This window comes from Macaca fascicularis, chromosome X (genome assembly GCF_037993035.2).
Source record: "Macaca fascicularis isolate 582-1 chromosome X, T2T-MFA8v1.1".
Taxonomy (NCBI): Eukaryota; Metazoa; Chordata; class Mammalia; order Primates; family Cercopithecidae; genus Macaca; species Macaca fascicularis.
In genome coordinates, this window is record NC_088395.1 from 159,466,000 (window position 1) to 159,485,116 (window position 19,117).

At 54.0% G+C, this 19,117-nt stretch overlaps 1 protein-coding gene across 5 annotated transcripts; it reads left to right on the forward strand.

Moving 5' to 3' along the window:
• Positions 1-3,165: 3,165 nt before the first annotated feature.
• ZFP92 (ZFP92 zinc finger protein) lies at positions 3,166-18,103 on the forward strand. Of its 5 annotated transcripts, XM_005594890.4 has the most exons (6): positions 3,166-3,381; positions 3,648-3,695; positions 9,944-9,994; positions 10,310-10,436; positions 11,860-11,964; positions 12,278-18,103. In XM_005594890.4, the coding sequence occupies exons 3-6, from the start codon at positions 9,962-9,964 to the stop codon at positions 13,261-13,263; spliced, it is 1,251 nt and encodes a 416-aa protein (XP_005594947.1). In that variant the 5' UTR covers positions 3,166-3,381; positions 3,648-3,695; positions 9,944-9,961; the 3' UTR covers positions 13,264-18,103. The 5 variants fall into 5 exon arrangements, with proteins under 5 accessions (XP_005594947.1, XP_065394776.1, XP_005594950.1 ...); XM_065538704.1 differs by lacking the exon at positions 9,944-9,994; XM_005594893.4 differs by lacking the exon at positions 3,648-3,695.
• The last annotated feature ends 1,014 nt before the right edge of the window (positions 18,104-19,117 follow it).

Below are 19,117 nucleotides of genomic sequence, written 5' to 3' on the forward strand. Positions count from 1 at the left end.
GCCCAGCTAAGCTGCAGGCCCTCAGGCTTCTGAAGGCCAAGATGGCCTGCTCTGAGGCCTGGGCATTGCTCCCTCCTGGCACCCAGGCCTGACACTTTTGCCCCTACCCGCCTCACCCTGAGGGTCCCATGAAGCCTCAAGGGTCCCAGGGTTGGACAAACTGCCCCATATGACACAAGGCATTCTCCACGCCATGAGCCACGCAGTACTCCAACCCTTCTGCAGGGTCAAGGAGCAGCCTGCGTGACCTGAGGCATTGCGGCGTGCATTCCATCCCCTGCTTTCCCCAGAGCCACTGTCTCCTGGGACTGCAGCCTGGACATCCCCTCCTCCACTCACTAGCTACACCCCATCTACAGCACTTTTCTGGCAGGGGGCGGGGGCAGGAGTTGCACAAAAACAGTTCATCCAGTCCAGACACACATCCTGTCCCTATAGGAGCTCACAGTCGCTATCACCCTCAATGGATATCTGAGGCTGGCAGCATATTCCCAAGGCTCTGCATGCAGCCTAAGACCACCTCCCTCCAAGGGCACGCCAGCAGAGCAGTCAGCCACAGCCCAGCTGACCCCTGGGAGAGGTGCCGCCCTGACCCCTGCCCTGCTGTGAAGGTGGCTTACAGTCCCCTTTGGTCTGGCCTTCCCCCACTTGCTCGCTCACTTCCCACAGACAGCTTGGCTTCACCCTGGGCCTCCCTGCTGGGCCCCTGGGCACCTTCTGTGGCTTGGGAGACCTGCTGCCAACTTGCCCCCAGGAGGGGGCTGCCTGTGGCCTGGCGGGGGCCCATAGCACAGTGGGCAGCACCACAGCTGTGGGAAAGCGCCCACTCTCCTGTGCCCCAGCTACCTCAACTGCCTGTCCTGGGCCAGCGTGGGACGAGGGGAGAACAGGAGACCAGAGCTGGGGAGCAGCCAGGCCAGCCAGACTGGGAGAGGGCTGGGGTGGTGGGAACCCAGGGAGGAGAGGAGATCTCCCCACTTCCAGACTCCAACTCTTCCTCCCCAGGTGCTGAATCCAGGTTTGCTGCCCGGGAGGTCCTGCCCCTACCTAAAGCAGGGATGGACATACCTCTCTCAGGAGGCCCCAGGCCTCAGAGCCACAATAAGGGGAGGGGAGAGGAGGAGAGAGGGCCATGTGAGGACCGCCAGCGGGGCCAGTGTGCCCTGTCATCCTCTGTAGGCTGGGCGTGTGTTTGCAATTCTTTACAGTAAAAAACTGAAAACATGCTGGAAGGGAGATTGATCTCCCAACAGGATCACGGACTTGTCAAGGCCCCCTTCACTTGCTCTAGGCGTCGTGCTCTTCAGCTGACCGCAGTGCCGCCTCCACCACCAATGTGTCCACACACGCAGTGCAGGCAATGGTGCACACGGCGGCCCCTGCTCCCCCATTTCTAGGCTTGTGTGGGACCCGCAGCCCAGTGTACATGCCCCTTTCTCTTGCAATGGAAGTGGGGTGCACTCCCAAGGGCCCCCTTCCCCTCCCCAAGGCACACACTCCCCAGCCTCCATGGAGGTTGGCCACTCACGCTCTCTGGAAATGAGCCAAGGACAACAGGAGCTGCCTTCCCAAGGTTGCCCCAGTCCCCACCAGGTTACTGGACAATGTGGGTGCAAAGATCCCCCTGCCGCCCGCCTCCACAGCCCAGGAAGACTCTGGACTCAGCCCATTCCCTCGTGTCGGAGTGGCCTGGGCTGCCGAGGCAAATGACCACAAACCGTGTGGCTTCAGCCAATAGGAATTGACTCTCCCAGTTCTGGAGGCCAGAATTGGGCGCTTCCTCCGGTGGCTCTGGGGGAGGATCCTCCCACCTCTTCTAGCTTCTGGGGGCCCCGGGCACTCCCCACCTTTGCCTCCACGTGGCCTTCTCTGTCTCTCTGTCTCCTGTCTCTTCTAAGGAAACTGTCCTTGGATTTGGGTCCCCCTGGATCCTCTAGGTTGCTCTCATCTCTACATCCTTAGTTTAATGACATCTGCAGACACCCTTTTTTTTTGCATATAAGGCCCTATTCACAGGGCCCGGGTGTTAAGATATGGACATATCTTTCAGGGGGCACCAACCAGTCACCCCACAACATCTCAACAGCCCAGGCCCCACCCTGCACAGCCAGAGCCCCGGTGAAGGGACAAGCTTGGGCACCAAGACACACAGCCGAGGCCCACCGGGAGCTTCCCTGCCCTGCTGTGGGAAAGGGGCTCCGAAGCTGTCCCTGCACTGGGCCCCCTGGGGGCCCTGCTCCCTGCAACCGGGGATTTCCTGAGCAGCGTCCTGGCCCTTCCTCTATGCCCGGGATGGACAGCTTTTGTTCTGGGAGCACAGGCCTGCAGAGCGCTCCTTGCTGCGGGCTAAGTGCTCCTGGCCAGGGCCCAGGGTCTCTGAAGAAAAACCTCTGAGCTCTGGTTCAGAGGCCAAGGGGGCTCCCACCTCGTGCTTGGTTCCCAGTGGCTGGGGCTGGGATATGTGATGTGGCTGATTTTTCCCTATTGCTTTTCTTTTACGGTCTTTTTCATACACTTCACTATTTGTTAAGGATCTCACAATTGTCAACAGAGCAATAGCCCAACCAGCCTTGGATTTCAATCCCGGCTGTACCACGTGGAGCATGACCCGTTGGAAAAGGATGCGATCGGGGGTAACCTGAGGGAAAGCCAGATGCACCCAAAAGGTCTTGGCTTCTTGCACTTCCCTCACCTCCCTTTTCCCCTCCTCGTGTCTCCACACCATCCTCCGAGTCACCTTTCACCTCTTCCCCACTTTCTGATCCTTGCCATCCTGGGTCACCAGGGATGCTCCTTTACTGAATGACCGTGGCCGGGCCACTTGGTGCTAGCTGCCCTGCAGAGGTCCCGGGGATCCCAGCGAGATGAATAACTGAATGAATGGACGTAATAATGCCCAGGGGTCTAGCCCATTAGGAGGTGTTCTGTCAACGCGGGTCTCTCCCCTGTCCCCTTCAGGAACCGCGGTGCGCTGACCACTTCGACCCCAGCCTTCGGAGTAGCCCAGACAGAAAGCGGAAGTGCCTCGGGGCGCGTGGGGAGCGAGGCCAGACGCCCCTGCGGGGCTGGCGCGGGGCGGGCAGCCATCCCGCCGCGCCGCGCATGCTCCATGCCCCCCACCCTCCCCCCCGCGCCCCGTTCCCACGCTGCCGCCGCCCCGGCCCCGCCCGCTCCCTGCACCGGACGGAGACACCCCTTCAGGACGCTCCTCGCGAGCGGTACCCAGAGGCGAGGTCGAGACACGCCTGGGAGCCCCCATCCCCGCCCCCGTTTCCTGGGGACGCGGCCTCCGAGGGCTTCTCGGAGGAGGTGGCGGCCTTGGCCTCGGGCTGCCGGGGGCGGGAAGGGAGGCCGACTCCCAAGGCCGCCCGCCGAGCCCAGGTAGGAGGGCCGAGCTGGGCCGCAGGGGTGCGGGTAAGCGGATAAGGGGCCCGTCTCGGCAGGGTGCAGGTGGCGAGGGGGACGAGGGAGCGGCGGCGGCGGCGGCGACAGGCAGGGACGCCCTGGGAGGCGGGCTAGCACTGAGCAGCCGGACCAGCCCTCGGGGCCGCCCGGTACCAGGGGCGCCAGGGGAGAAGAGCCATCCAGGGCTGGGCGCTGGGAGCCGCGGCCCGTGTTTGTCAATTTCTCTCCTGATTGGTTTCCAGCCACTGGTCCCGAGGCTGGCTAAAGAGCATCCCGTCCTGATCCACCTGGTGAGTTTGGATTTTGCACCTCTGGGTGTGAGAGTGCTGGGCAGACTGGTATTGTGAGGTTGTGGCACTGCTGCCCAGGCACCGGCCCTGAGGGTCTCCGGATGGGGGCAGGATGCCCAAAATTGTGCTCCAGGGGGTATCAGGTGGGGGCTGGTGCCTCGCGGTGGCGCAGGGTGTTGACCAGGTGACTGGCATGCCACGGAAAAGCATAAGCTTAGCCAAACCGAGGAGGAAGCGAAGGGCCTATGGAAGGTGGTGGGCAAGGGTGAGAGAAGGAGCCAGTCGAGCTGGGCAGAAAGCAGCGCCCAGCGCTTCCCTGCAGGGCTAGTTGCGACTGATTCAATCCCACAGATACCTCCTGAGCAAGCATTTGAGATCTGCCAGGGACACGGCAGTAGTAAGCCCTGCCCTGTGGTTCTCATTCTAGTGGCTGAGCGCAGACAATAAGCAGAAAATGTTTTCCATTAGTAATTACAGAGTCTGTTAAAAGGCAGTAAGTGCTGGGGAAGGGAGGTCTGGTTGCCAGTTTAGGTGGTGTGGTTAGAATAAGTCTCATTTCAAAGGCAACATTTCTACCAAAACTCGAAGGTGGTAAAAGAGCGAGGCATGTGGTTATGGTTTGGGAAGAGCATTCTAGGCACAGGGAATCCACTGTGCAAAGGCCCTGAGGCAGGAGTGGCCTGGCTCAAGGGAGCAAGAGTGTGGCAGGAGCGGAGGGAGGTGCAGAGGTGGGAGGAGGGTTGGGCAAGGTCAGGAAGGGCTGTGTGAGTTTACTCTGAGTGACACGGGCATCCCAGGGATAACTGTGAGCAGAGCAGGACAGGACCCGACGCGCCTCTTAGAAGGATCCCTTAGCAGCGTGGGTGGCCCCCTTTTGGCTAGGTTAGCCTCTGCCCCCAGAGGGCAAGGCCTGCCCAGCTGCAAGGAAGCTCCTCAGAGGACTTTTTCAGGCTAGGCTGCATGGAGGGCCCTGGTTGACCCATGCAGCACCCAGGCCAGGCCTTGGCTCTGGGTTTCTCCAGTTTCCTTCTCCAGCCGTTCTGCCAGGTGGGCAGCAGGTAACTAGGGCCTCAGGCCAAGGAAAGCTGGTGGGGCTGAGAAAAGCAAGATCTCCCAGGATGGAAGAAACCCAACCAAAGTGGCCATGCCTGTCCCTTGTTGTGGATGAAAAAGCCCCAATTCCTGCTCCCACTGAGTGGGACTGCTGAATGCTTTTCTGAATGTTGTTTGTCTGTGTGGGTTCCTTTTTCTTTTTCTGGGAATATCTCCCCATCTAGTGGTCGTCTTAAGGCATCCTGCTGGAGCCAGCTCTCCCCTTGGTTGACCAGGCTTCCTTGCCAGCAGTGGCCCTGCACTCATCCCCTTCCCGGCCCTCCCCGCGTGGAGCACCCTGCATACTCAGTTCCACCCATAGGCTAAGGTCCACAAGCAGGGGTCTCAGGTCCGAGGCCCCTCACAGAGGTGGAGCAGCCATGGAGGGACTGGCAGTGGCACGGGTCACCCAGGTTGATGGGCCTTCCTGGCTTCTTACCTGAGGCACCGAGGTCTGGTGGATTCTCACCTACGTGCCCAATGCTGCGCCTCGGGGGAGCCTTGGCTTTGGAGCCCAGGATTATCCTTCTGCTTGGCTTCTGCTCTGCTGGTCCCCAAAGGTCACAGGGTCTTTCTGGTCCAGCTGGAAGAAGCTGCTCTCTAGTTCCACCACGCGCCTTCCAGGTGCTTCTGTTCTCAGACGCGCAGAGCAGTGCCCGCCTGGGTGTTACTTAAGTTCTATGGGCACAGGGTTTGTCGTGTCTTTCTTTCCAGGAGTTGAAATTGTAGATGATTTTCGGGAACTAGCTCTCAAGGATAGGCACTGCTCTGCATGATGGCTTGGTGTGACCAGCACCTCTGCTGGGTCTTCCGATGCTGCACTTGAGTGCGGGTCTCTGTCTCTGGGCGGACTCCCGCCGATGGGGTGTTCACTCAGGGGGTCACCACTCAACAGTGCTGTGCTCCCTTGGGGCTCAGACCCGCCTCAGTACATCTTGGGGTGGAGGGACTAGAGATAACTCCTCCCCCTTTCAACTTGTCCAAAACGGGTAGTGAACTTTCAGTACTGTTATGGTAGGGAAAAAAATGAGCTTATGTTGCTTTTCAAAACAATAATTTTATACTAGTCTGAATGCACTGGCAAATTATCAGTAGTACCTCCCCCCGCACCTTTAGTTTTACAGGACTCCCAGTGACTGACAGTGTGTTATAATGAAATGAGGTGTTGCCCGCGGACATTAGAATGATTTTACCTTACAGGAACATTTCTATTTCCTCCTTTTTGATTGAGGTGAGATTCACACAACATAAAAATTAATTTTTTGAGACAGAGTCTCACTCTGTCGCCCAGGCTGGAGTGCAGTGGTGCAATCACAGCTCGCTACAGCTTCAACCTTCCCAGTTCAAGCCATCACCCCACCTCAGCCTCCCAAGTATCTGGGACTACAGACACATGCCACCACGCCAAGCTAATTTTATGTATTTTTTGTAGAGATGGGGTCTCACTATGTTGGCCAGGCTGGTCTCCAACTCCTGAGCTCAAGTGATTCACCCACCTCAGCCTCTCAAAGTGCTGGGATTACAGGTGTGAGCCACCACGCCTGGCCAAATTAACCATTTTAAAGAGAACAATTCAGAGGCCATTTAGTACATTCACCATGTTGTGCAGTCACCACCTCTATCTAGCTCCAGAACATTCTCATCGCTCCATAAGAAAACCTCTAGACCCATTAGCAGTCACTCCCCATCCCCCCAGACACTGGCACCCACCAATCTGCCTTCTGACACGATGGATTTACCAGATCTGGACAAACATGTTTTATGAGAGTTAAAGTTTCTTTGGATGGCAGGACCCTGGGATAGATGAAAGGCTCAGCTTTTTGTTCTGTATAGCTCTGAACGAGAGAAGGCTGCCAGGCAGGGCCACACAGGGGTTAGACCCGGAGAAGGGAAACAGCAGCTGGGGCTGGAGGGGCCAGCAGAGGCGGGTGGCTAGGTTTCTCGGGCTTCCTTTGGATTGATTGAGTTGCATAAGTTTTCAGGCTCCAGGGCATAGGGGCTGTCCCTATTTGTCTGGTGCCTTGGCCCCAGAGTGTGGGGGCTCAATGAGGCAGGGGCCATTTGGATGTGTGTTTGGTGGCCCCAGAGAAAGGGAAATTGTAGAAAAGTGGTGGGAGTGGGGACTTAGCAAACTGCCCTCGAAGGGCATAGAGATGAGAGGTTTTAGCCACTATTTCAAAACTAGGTCAAGACGGCTCTTGGGAAATGTGATGCTACATCACAAAATGGAATCATACAATATGTGACCTTTCAAGTCTCCATCTGGCTTCTTTCACTGAGTAGTGTCCTCAGGGTTCATCCACATGGTAGCATGTGTCAGAATTTCCTTTCTTTCTATGGCCAAATACTCTTCCATTTTATATATATAGACTCATGGTGTTGGTCCATCCATCCATCAAAGGACATTTGGGCTGCTTCCACCTTTTGGCTGTAGTGATTAATGCTGCTGTGAACACGGGTGCACAAAGGTTTGTGTGAACCACCTCTTTTCAATTCTTTGGGGGTATATACCCAGAAGTGGAATTGCTGGGTCATGTGGTAACTACGTTTAACTCACTGACAAGCCACCAGTCTGTTTTCCATAGTTCTTTTTTTCTTCTTCTTTTTAATCACCATCTTGCCTTTTTTGTGTCAGCTTTTTTCTCTTTCTCTTTGTGAAAGGTTTTAAAGTAAGTTGCATGTCATTCCCTCCCCCAAATGCTTCAATATTCATTTCTTTAAAAGGGACATTTTCTTCCATGACCCAGTGACACTATCCATCCAACATAAGAACAGTAATGATCCCCTACTGTCTTCCGAGGGCCACCCCATAGTCACCCCCTCCCAGTGATCCCTAATGCCTTTGACGACTCTCTCATTTACGCCAGCATCTAATTGATGACCCCTCTTGCACTTGGGTGCTGGGCCCCTTAAATCTCTTTTCATCTGGAACAGCCTCTCTCCCCAGTCTCTTTTCTCCCCCCATGACACTGATTTGCAGAGGATACTGGACCCGTTGCTCTATGGAACAGCCCACTTTCTGGGTCAGGCAGGTTGCTTCAAATCCAGTCATACTGCTTTGGTAGGCTACCTTCCTACTGCATCCTGGCAGCAGGACTGTTCCACCCTATGTCCCACTGCTAGGTTAGATTACTCTCTTGCAGCCCTCAAATAATCACAGGATGGCATTTTAACATGTGATACCCCTTTCTCTCTCAGTCTTTAACCTAATGGTTTAGCATCCATTCCACCCTCAGGGATTCAGAACATCAGCTTATGTATCTTGGACCAATGTTGGCTGGCAGGTCATCATGGATGATAAGGGACTTTGGAGCAATTTAAATGCCAGGTGAATACTATAGCTGTCCTTCTCTATGCTCCTGGGACCCTGTCCCCTCTCCCTCTCTCCTGTGGTGTTGTTGGCACAAACAAACTGTTGTAGTCGCCCATTGGAACATCAATAAAAGCTTGGAGACCAACAAAATGGAAATCCCAGGCAGAGAAGCAGAGAAACCAGGAAGTAGCTGGTGGGGGTGTGTGCTGAGAAAGGAACAATCTTTTACCCCCCTGTCCTAGTCCTCCTGTGTTGCTGTAAAGGAATACCAGAGGCTGGGTAATTTATAAAGAGAAAAGGTTTCTTTAGCTCAGGATTTTGCTGGCTGGAAAGTTCAAGACCGGGCATCTGCATCTAGTGAGAGCCTCAAGCTACTTCCACTCAGGGTGGGAGTCGAAGGGGAGCTGGTGGCACACGTGCAGAGATCACGTGGCCAGAGGGGACGCAAGATGAGGGGAGGGGCCAGGCTCTTTTTAACAACCAGCTCTCACAGAGCAGGACTCACTCACCCCTGAGGGAGGGCATTAATCTGTTCATGAGGGACTCACCCCCATGACCCAAACAACTCCTATGAGGCCCCACCTCCAACATTGGGATCAAATTGCAACGTGACGTTTGGAGGCTCAGATATCCAACCCACAGCACTGACTGTCATCTGGCATTGAGAACTGATATGGAGAAGTCCTGAGGCCAAGATGAATTTTGTCCACTTTGTCAATTTCATGTTCCCTACTCTTAGCCTGAAACTCAACTTCCTGCTGTCCCCCCAGGGTCCCACATGGTGTCATCCTCTGCGCCTGTTCCCTAATTTTCAGCACCATGAATGCCAAATGCAGGACCATCTGAGGGCCAGGGTATGTGCTGTGTCATTGGCTGGCTACTCTCTTTGCGACTCTCAGCCTCCAGCTCTCCGCCTGAATGTCACCCCTTCAGAGAGCACCCCCACTACCGTAGGTCCCCCTTGATTCTGCACTGCCCTCACCTCTCTTCTCTTCCTTGAAAGCAAGTCTCATGTCACAAGGGGAGGTGATACATGTGCATCTGGAGTTTCCTTAAGAATCCCAACCTGGGGGAAGAGGATTGGCAGTGGAGCTTCTAGGAATGGCTGGAAAGTTGGGGTCGGGGGCACTGGCCACATGGGGAGACAGCTAGGAAAAGCAGCAAAAGAAGAAAGGAAAGAAGGAATGGGCTCCCTTGAAAGTCTGGTCAGGCAAGTGCCAGTATGGGAAGTGGGCATGGCAGCTCAGTTGCAGAAAGTGTCCTGGGTTTGAATGGTGCCCCCTAAAAAGACATATTGAAGTCTCAACTCCTAGTATCTGTCACTGTGACCTCATTTGGAAAGGGAGTCTTTGCAGCTGTAATCAAGGTAAGATGAGGTCATACTGTAGGAGCAGGGTGGGCCCTAATCCAGTGACTGGCATTCTCAACAGACCAGGGAAATTTGGACACAGACACACACACAGAGAGGATGGCTGCACCAAGACAGAGGCCGAGAAGGATTGCTGGCAACCACCAGAAGCTAAAAGAGGCAAGGAAGGGGCTTCAGTGGAGCGGGGGCCTCCCAGCACCTGGATCTTGGACTTCTGACCTCCAGAACCAGGAGAGAAAAATGTGTGTTGCTTGAAGGCCCCAATTTGTAGTACATGTTATGGCCGCCCCAGGAAGCCATACAGAAGGTCTGATGGTCAGGTGCCCTTGGTGAAGCTGCAGGAGTGAGAACACCACAGGTGGCTGCTGTGCTTCTTATTTCACAAGAAAAACTAAGCAGGGTCTTGAAGCAGGTCACAGATTGGCTGCTCCAGGCTGGCCTGGGCTCACAGGGGGCTCTTTGCATTTCCCTTAGCTCCTCTGTGCCCTGGGGATGGCGGCCATTCTTCTGACCACGAGACCCAAGGTGAGTGGTGGCCCCTCTCCCTGGCCTCTCCCCTTGGCAGCCCCTGTCTGCTGCCTTCTCATGCCCGGGCCTGTCCAACTGGGCTGAGCTTAGGCTGCCCTTAGCATCGTTCTCATTTCCTGAGGCCCACAATCTGGGCTTCCTGCCTCTGTCGGCTGTGCTGCCTGTTTTTCTGTCTTACAACTCGTGCAACCCAAGCCTTTCTACCTGCTGAGCCTTCCAGTGCTCCCCCAACCCCACATTTTGTTTCTGTCAGCTCCTTCAGGGACCCAGGGGGTTGAATTCCCCTGTGGCCACAAGAATGCCTTCTTTTAGGTGCCAGTATCTTTTGAGGACGTGTCCGTGTACTTCACAAAGACAGAATGGAAGCTTCTGGACCTCAGACAAAAGGTCCTCTACAAGCGGGTGATGCTGGAGAACTATAGCCATTTGGTGTCACTGGGTAAGTGATCCCCCCACGACATACACACACCCAGTCCCACCTACTCTGTCTCTGGGCTCAATTTATTTCTGAGTTTCCTGTTTGTTGGTTGCTATGAGCCCAAGAATAAATGCATTTCTCCATCAGGCCAGTAATACCAGTAATCCATTGCAGGCTAGCCGCCATCTCAGTAAGATGCTTTTTAGCTAAGTGGTCTGTAAATGTTTTAGGTAAATGCTTTGGCCTGTAAGTTTCAGTATCAGACTTATCTTGTATATAAAGTTATGAATCGACTAAATGTTTTTCTACTCAAAAGAGAGATGCAAATTCTGCTGGAATATTTATGTGCACTCTTTTAGACTTAATTTGTTTCTATGACGGCTGCATTTTGCATCCATTCCACTTTATAAAATTTAGCAACATCTTTTCCTTCCATTGACCAGGGAGGTCCCACATAAGGACAAAGTGTAGACTTGGATGTCAAGCCTTGAGAAGTCCCTGGAGGAGCTGGGGCAGCTTGGAGCACGCTGCTCTCCCCCTTCCATGCCAGTGTACCCCCACTGCCAGAAGGGGCAGCAATTTTGCCAATTAAAAGGCAAAAGCAGGATTCACAGGCTAGACAGATGGGGGCCAGAGCACTCAGGAATGTTTTCAGGTGGGGCGCAGAACCTCTGAGGGTGCCAGTGACTTGCCCCTGCCTTGCGCAGCTGATGAGAGATGCATGCATGAGACAGAGTGGGACTGGGCCTCTGGTCTTTCTCCCAGTGTGCCCAGCAAGGTTGGCTGCTGCAGCTTAGCTCAGACACTCCACTTCCCAGTGGAAATGGAAACACTCCATTTCCCGTTGCCGCTGGAGGGAAAATCCAGAGGGGCTTCAACATTGAACCCTACTGCCTTTGGGGTTGTGGGGGTCTGACTCCACAGATTTTTGCCTCTATAATCTAGCCCCATAGAGGGAAAGCAGCTTCATCCCCTGGATTCCTTCTGACCCTCACCAGGCAGACCTGGGGTTCCAGGGAGGGGTCTGGGATCCTCAGTGGAGTTGGATTATGAAACAGGGCACTTCAGCTTTCGGAGCACATGGCTGTTGGCCTCCCAATACTCCCTGGGGCTTGCAAGCCCTTCTTCTGTCCCTCAGGGTCCCCACACACATTCCCGAGTTCTCATGAGCTTCCCAGCCTCCCTGCAGGCCAGGTGACAAACACAGTTGCCCTCATGGCTCAGATCACCAGCTACTGAAGATCTCCATGCCCACCTGGCCCTGGACGCGCAGGAGCCCTTGCCCTCCTAGAGGGACTCGGCCCTTTCTCTGGGCCTTCCCAGTAGTGCTCTTTAGAGAGTTCTTTATTCTCTGTTACCTGAAGATATTGAGAATGCCCTGAGTTCAGGAGCGATCCTGTCCTTAGCCATAGTGGTCCTGACCTGCTTCATATTCCACGCCCAGGATTTTCTTTCTCCAAGCCTCACCTGATCTCCCAATTGGAGCGAGGGGAAGGACCCTGGGTAGCAGACATCCCCAGAACCTGGACCACTGCAGGATTGCACATAGGTGAGTGAGAGGTGCTCAACCAGCCCCCCGTCGGGGGGAAAAGAAATAGCAGTGGCAAAGGGGGCAGGGGAAGGTACGCTGCCGCTTTGGGTGGGAAATCCTCTTTGGAGGCAGGTGTCAATCTCCAGGTGTCACAGCAGCCCTGCTGTCTCCAGCCCATCCTCCCTCCCCTTCATCTCTCCTGTCTGCCTGTGTGATTACTTTATGTTCTCTGGTCACCTTGTTCCATCCTCCTATGTCCTCACCTCCTGCTCATTCATCTCTCTCATGCCTTGGCATGAGGGTGACACTGCCTGGTGCACTGTCTTTCCAGGTGACAGAACACAGAGCAAGACTTCGACTTCAACGCAGAAGCATTCTGGACGACAACTCCCCGGGGTAGATTCACAAGGTAGCAAGGACGGGCAGGCGGCGAGGTCGTCTGTGCTCCAGAGAGGTTCCCAGGGCTTGGGGCCAAGCTCGACCGCGGGGCCGCAGGGCCCCAAAGGCGCAGAGAAGCGGTACCTGTGCCAGCAGTGCGGGAAGGCCTTCAGCCGCAGCTCCAACCTCATCAAGCACCGTATCATCCACAGTGGCGAGAAACCTTACGCGTGCCGTGAGTGCGGCAAGCTGTTCCGCCGCAGCTTCGCGCTGCTGGAGCACCAGCGCATCCACAGCGGCGAGAAGCCCTACGCCTGCCCCGAGTGCAGCAAGACGTTCACGCGCAGCTCCAACCTCATCAAGCACCAGGTCATCCACAGCGGCGAGCGGCCCTTCGCCTGCGGCGACTGCGGCAAACTGTTCCGCCGCAGCTTCGCGCTCCTGGAGCACGCGCGCGTGCACAGCGGTGAGCGGCCCTACGCGTGCCCCGAGTGTGGCAAGGCCTTCAGCCGCAGCTCGAACCTCATAGAGCACCAGCGCACGCACCGCGGCGAGAAGCCCTACGCCTGCGGCCAGTGCGCCAAGGCCTTCAAGGGTGTCTCGCAGCTGATCCACCACCAGCGCAGCCACAGCGGCGAGCGCCCTTTCGCGTGCCGCGAGTGTGGCAAGGCCTTCCGTGGTCGTTCGGGCCTCAGCCAGCACCGGCGCGTGCACAGCGGTGAGAAGCCCTACGAGTGCAGCGACTGCGGCAAGGCCTTCGGCCGGCGCGCCAACCTATTCAAGCACCAGGCAGTGCACGGCGCCAGGCGCCCGGCGAAGGCGGAGACCGCGCGGCGGAGAGCGGGCCCTGGGAGCACTGGCCCTGGCAGCGCGCTGGCGGCCAGCAGTCCCCCGCCGCCGAGCGCGGCCGCCAGGCCTTCCAGGCCCAGTCGCCGCTGACTCCCCACGGGGCCGGTCTGCGTGGGGGGCCTTCCAGGGGACGTCGAGGCTCAGCCCCCTTCAGATGGGAAGACTGCCCTCCCAGGTCCTCGATTTCGGCCACAGCCCTGACCTCTTTGGTCATCAGAAGACCGCAGGCAGAGCCTCACCCTGAAGTTGAGAAACGCAGGAAGGACTCAAAACCGAGGACTGCCGCCTGCCCTGGCTCCTCCATTAACGGCAGTGCGGGCTGGGAATGGAGGCCCTCTACTCCCTCCTGAGTCCTGGGCCTTGCAGCTGAGGCATAGAGACGGCACCTGGGCCACTCGTCCCTGAGCCACAGGTACTATTGTGTGTGTACAGGCGTGTGTGGAGGGGATGCGCGAACCATCCCTCGGATTTGCATCAGAATCGCCTGCTGCGGGTAGCGGGGAGGCCGCGTGAGGCCAGTGAGGCCAGCCAGCCAGGGGCACGCTGGCTTTGAGTTACAGAGGAGTGGTTCATTTCCTCCCTGGGGGTCGTTCCCCTCGTCCTAAGAGTTGTTAGTGTTCCCAGGTAGAAGATACTGAAAGCACTTTAATCCTTTAAGCGCTTATATTGCAGGTGGAGGAGGCGCTAAAGTTAGCACAGAGGCAAGAGACTCCCTAAATGTGGGTACAGGATGGGGGGCTGTGCCGGAAAACTCCCGCCTTGTCTGGGTGCCCCCAGCTGCTTCTGGAAGGAGGAGCAGCGCCCAGGCCCCATCATCCCTGAGCACCTGTGGTTCTGGGAATGGCTAGCCCAGGCCCTGCAGAGAGGATAAGACCCTTCAGGTCACTCACAATTGGACATTTGTAGCTAGCCACCCTGCTGACTTTGGTTCCCCCCCTGCCCGCCCACTACCTTCTTCCCCCCAGACCCCACCAGCAAAGGCCACCCTGGCCTCTCTGTCCCCTGTCCCCCTGCCCCGCCCCACCACCAGTGCCTAAAGCTTCACACTTACCTGCTCCTCCCCATCAGGCAGCCTCTCTTGTGGCTGGTGACGATTAGGAGGAAAGCCAGACGGGTTAGGAATTTGCACTTAGGCAAAAGAGCAAGCCCAGGAACAAATCTTTCATCAAATGTCTTTTGCGTGACATTTTGTAGAATATTGGACATTCCGTTGCTTTTGAATGTTTTTGTATTCAGGGGTAATGTACATTGAAAATAGAGATTTTGCCATATCGGAGTATCAGGGAATCACTCCCTAAATAAGAGTTCCCCCAGCCCTCTGAGAAGACCTCAGGCAGGAGAAAGGGGGCCACTCCAGGCCTGTCCCCCAAACCAATGAGTGTGGTGGCAAGCCTGACCCCTCTTCTCCCTACAATGATGCAGTCCACTCCTCTTCCCCTTAGCCCTGCAGAAACAGGGTAGACCCTTCAAATGGCACTTTACTGAAAGCCAAGGGCAATTCTCAAGGAAAAGGCTAAGGGCTGGCAGAGGCAGCTGCTGGCAGGCCTTATCCTAGTCCCCCAGCACTGTCCCCAGAGCTGGGTTCACGAGCTCTGCCCCTTGGTGCTCTCAGCCCAGCGTCCTGGTCAGCGGCCAACTCCTTCCAGCCCTGTCCCCTCCCAGGGGAGAGGGGGTTTGTCATTCACAAGGCCTGAGGGCAGGTGGGTGGTAGGTGTGGTGGAGGTGGAGGAGGTTCAAAGACAGCTGGCTCCTATCAGGATAGTGTGGGAAGACCGAACATACAGGATTCCCTCGGAGAATACTGCTTGGAGTGCCAATCACTAGGACAACTCCAGAAATGTTATACACACACACACACACACACACACACAGGTTATATATATATATATATTTTTGAAAACTTCTAGAGTTCTTGTAAGTTGCACTTATACCGTAGCGTCCTTCAGCAGGTCCCTGTCCCCTGTCCTGTGATTGTGTTCTTGTCTGCAAGCCTGTCTCATAAGCCCACAAGTGTGTGTCATGCCTGTCCCCGTGTCCTTGATGCCAGGCCCAGTGCTGGTAATCAGTAAGCATGAGTGAAATGGGTCTTGCAGTCCTAACACCTCAGACTCAGGCTTGGGACCATCGTCGGCTCCAGCCTTGCCTTGAGGCAATCCGAAGCATCTACGACTTTGGATTTTCCAGAAAAAGAAGTATTAGGAATGGTGTATTTGAGGTCCCTGATGAGGCCATTGGGAAGTCTGGGTTTTTCTGCTGTGCAGACAGTCTTTGCAAGGGCTGGCATGGGTCCAGGAACGCAATCCTCATGCAGAGTAGGTGCCCGTGGCAGGAGGTCATGCAATTGGGCTCAAGTCTTGCTTCATTCAACTGAACCAGGAAAGAAACAGATCCACGCACTCGGATACCCATTTCCGTCATTCTAGGAGGTAAATGATTTCGTTCCTACAAGCCAGACAGTAGCCAGCTTTCACTAAAGAAGAGTCGACTCCTTAGTATCTTGTCATGCTGTTGGTTCTGATGCATAAGCAAACTCTGTTTTTAATGGAAGCTCCTTTTTTTTTTTCCACCTCAGGACCTATGCCCAAGACTGACTAGATATAGGCAGGACAAGGTACAGGAGTTTTCAACAGAAAGTGGAGTTGCCAGGAGATATGCTGGGCACTTGCACTGTGACTTTGGAGTGCCCGGAAAAGCTCCAGGGTCCCCAGTGCTTACTTAGATAAATGGCATTTAAAATAGTGCAGCCTTTTATCATTGCTTGGTCTAATTTAGCTCTTCTTAATGACATTCTTACTGAAAGGTGGTCATTGCTATCATTTTCTTTTGGGTGTGGCAGTTAGGTATGCCACGTGAACTGAACGGGTTTCACATGGAATTAAAGTCAGAATGTCCGAAAAGGACATTTGTGTTTTTCCTTCAATGGTGCCTTGAAATTGGGCTCCCTCCCTCTTGCTGTGTGGGGAACTGGGAGGGTAGCCCATGCTTGCTTTGTGATGGACAGCTAGAATGTAAAAGCTTAAACTCTGGGGAAAGTCTTGCCTGTTTTCCAAGGCTTCCTCCACCCCACCACCCAAGAACTTTCCTGGATGCCAACCTGGGTCCCCTTTGCCTTTGGGCTTTTTGCCCTTTGAAACTGTGAATGCTTCAAGAGCCACATAAATGCTCTGGCAGTGTCTCCATGTAACTAGTAACTTGTCCTGGCTGGATTCGTTGTGAAATGGAATTGTTCTCATTTACTTTGGTTGCAAATAAGGAAGGTCTATGAGCATTGGCCTGGAAATGAGCCCTCTAGTGTAGAGGGGCTATTCTGAGGGTTTAAACTATATGGGAAGACGTTGGGTTCAAGGTTATAGGAAAGGCTGTAAGCCTGGGATTGTGGGAAATGGCCAGAGCCAGGCCTTGGGTGTTCCTTGGGGGGTCCCTGTGAAGGTGAGACAGAAAGGCCTTGTGGGTGAACTGTCTCGGGTCAGCCCAGGAGTGCAGGCTTCTCTGACTGGTACCACAGGCAGCCACCCGAGGCCACTCAGACACCATGACTCTGAGACCAGAGGGAAGGGAGGCTGGACCTGATCCCCTGTGTTCCCCAGCAAAGTGCCACATCAGTCTCCTGAGAACACAGCTGTGTGTTCTTTCCAGTCGTTTCTGTTTCCAGACTTCAGGCAACATGACAGCTCCCACACTTGCCAGTGTAGTTGCAAGGGCAGCTCTGGAGACAGGAAGTGGAGGTAGAGGGAAAGGAAGGGAGTCCTTGGCTGGGAAGTACTTGGGTTGGGACAGGCAGGGAAGAAAGGAAAGTATGAGGTGTGTTCAGGGAAGCTTAGAAGGGCAGAGAGGTTTTGGTAGGACATGTATGAGCTAAAAGGTCAGTTAGAACCAGAGTGTGGTGAGTCTGGGATGCCATATACAAAAGTCTGGGCTCTAACAGGCTCCTGATGAGAAGCAATTTTCCAAAACATGAAAGAATTATTCTAAGAATGACAAAGGGAAGTTAATGTAAATTGTGACTACCACAGGGTTTGAATTTACACACTGACCACCACAGATTTTATAACTGTAGTCGTCCGGATGGTTGTGATGCCCATGAGGTGTTGGGCTGGGGGCATGATGAGGCTGAGGCAGCATGAGAGGGGACTGCTTTGACACAAGGGCCCCAGCCACGTGTCTCAGGGGCTCCCACTTGCCATGGGACTTGCAGCTGGTTCCATCTGATGCCAACCCCAGTGCACCTGTCACTGTCTTCACAAAACGGGGGTCCTCCAGGAGTTCTGGACAGCTGCTCTGCAGATTCTTATACACCTTTAATTGAAGTCCTTGGACTTTTGAGAGGAGCGCAGTGCCCTCCTTTTGTGTTCAGGAAGGCCAAACTAGATCCTTCTCCACTACCGGGGAATATTCATGTGGGAAATGGAGGCCTGCTGCAGACCTGAAGGTCAGTGATTGTTTAATCTTTCTTTGACAGCATTATGAAGGTATAATGGGTATATAAGAAACTGCACGTCTTTAAAGTGTACAGTTGGAGGGTTTTGGGCATGTGTGTACACCCATGAAACCTCCCCCATTAATCGAGACAGTGAATTGATCCACCACTCCCAAAAGTGGCCTTGCGCCCCCAGCAACCCCTCTTTCCTGCTCCTCACTGTCCCCCATCCGAACTGCCACTGCTTGGCTTGCTGTCACTATAGATTAATTTCCATTTTCTAGAATTCCATAGAAATGGACTCATACAGTGTACGTCTGGCCTCTTTCACTCAGCACAATTATTTTTTCATCAGATGTTTTTGTGCATGTCAATACTTAATATTTTCATTGTTGGTAGGATCCCATTGTATGGGTGGACCACAATACCTGTTGAATGCCTGTTGATGGACATTTGGGTTGTTACCAGGTTTTGGCCATGACAAATAAAGCTACTGTGAACATTTGTGTACCAGTTTCTGCGTGGACATATGTTTTCATTTCTCTTGGATATATGGCTAGGAGTGGAATTGCTGGGTCATGTGGTAACTCTGTGTTTAACTGTGGGAGGAACTGCCAAGCTTTTCCACAGCAGCTGCACCATTTTATGTTCCCATCAGCAGTGTACAAGGGTTTCAATTTCTCCATATCCTCACCAACTGATGAAGTTTTGATCAGTGACCCCGCCCAAATCTCATGTTGAATTGTAATCTCCAATGTTGAAGGTGGGGCCTGGTGGGAGGTTACTGGATCATGGGGGCAGGGTTCTCAACAATAGTTTAGTACCATCCTCTTGGTGTTGTCCTCATGACAGTGATTGAGTTCTCACGAGAGATGGTCCTTTAAAGATGTGTGGCATCTCCCCCTTCTCTCTCTTGCTTCTGGTCTGGCAGCACGATGTGCCTGCTCCTGCTTTGCATTCCACCATGAGTAAAAGCCCCTGAGGCTTCCCCAGAAGCAGATGCTACCATGCTTCCTGTACAGCCTGAAAAACTGTGAGCCAATTAAACCTCTTTTCTTTATAAATTACCCAATCTCAGGTATTTCTTCATAACAACGCAAGGACGGACTAACACTTGTTACTGTCTTTTCATTATAGCCATCCCAGTGGGTGTGGTGTGGTATTTCATTGTGGTTTTGATTTGCATTTCCCTGATAACTAATGATGTTGAGCATCTTTTCATGTGCCCACTGGCCATTCATATGTCTTCTTTGAGGAAGTATTTGTTCAAGTCTTTTGCCCATTTTTAAAAGAGAATGTTTGTCTTCTTATTAAGTTGTAAGAGCTGTAGACACAAGTCCTTTGTCAGATACGTATTTTGCAATATTTTTCTTCCAAACTCTGGCTTGCCTTTCCATTTGCATAACAGTGCATTTTAAAGAGCAGAATTTGCATTATGTTGATGGAGTCTAAGGTATGGACTTTTAAATTTTATAGTTTGTGCTTTTTGTGTCATACTTAAGAAATCTTTGCAAAACTCAAGTCACT

Bases quoted from the DNA above. Each gene is read 5' to 3' on its own strand.
- ZFP92 (XM_005594890.4), top strand. From the start codon at position 9,962: ATGGCGGCCATTCTTCTGACCACGAGACCCAAG. The intron at 9,995-10,309 runs GTGAGTGGTGGC...GCCTTCTTTTAG, and splicing joins TTCTGACCACGAGACCCAAG to GTGCCAGTATCTTTTGAGGA. The intron at 11,965-12,277 runs GTGAGTGAGAGG...CTGTCTTTCCAG, and splicing joins CACTGCAGGATTGCACATAG to GTGACAGAACACAGAGCAAG.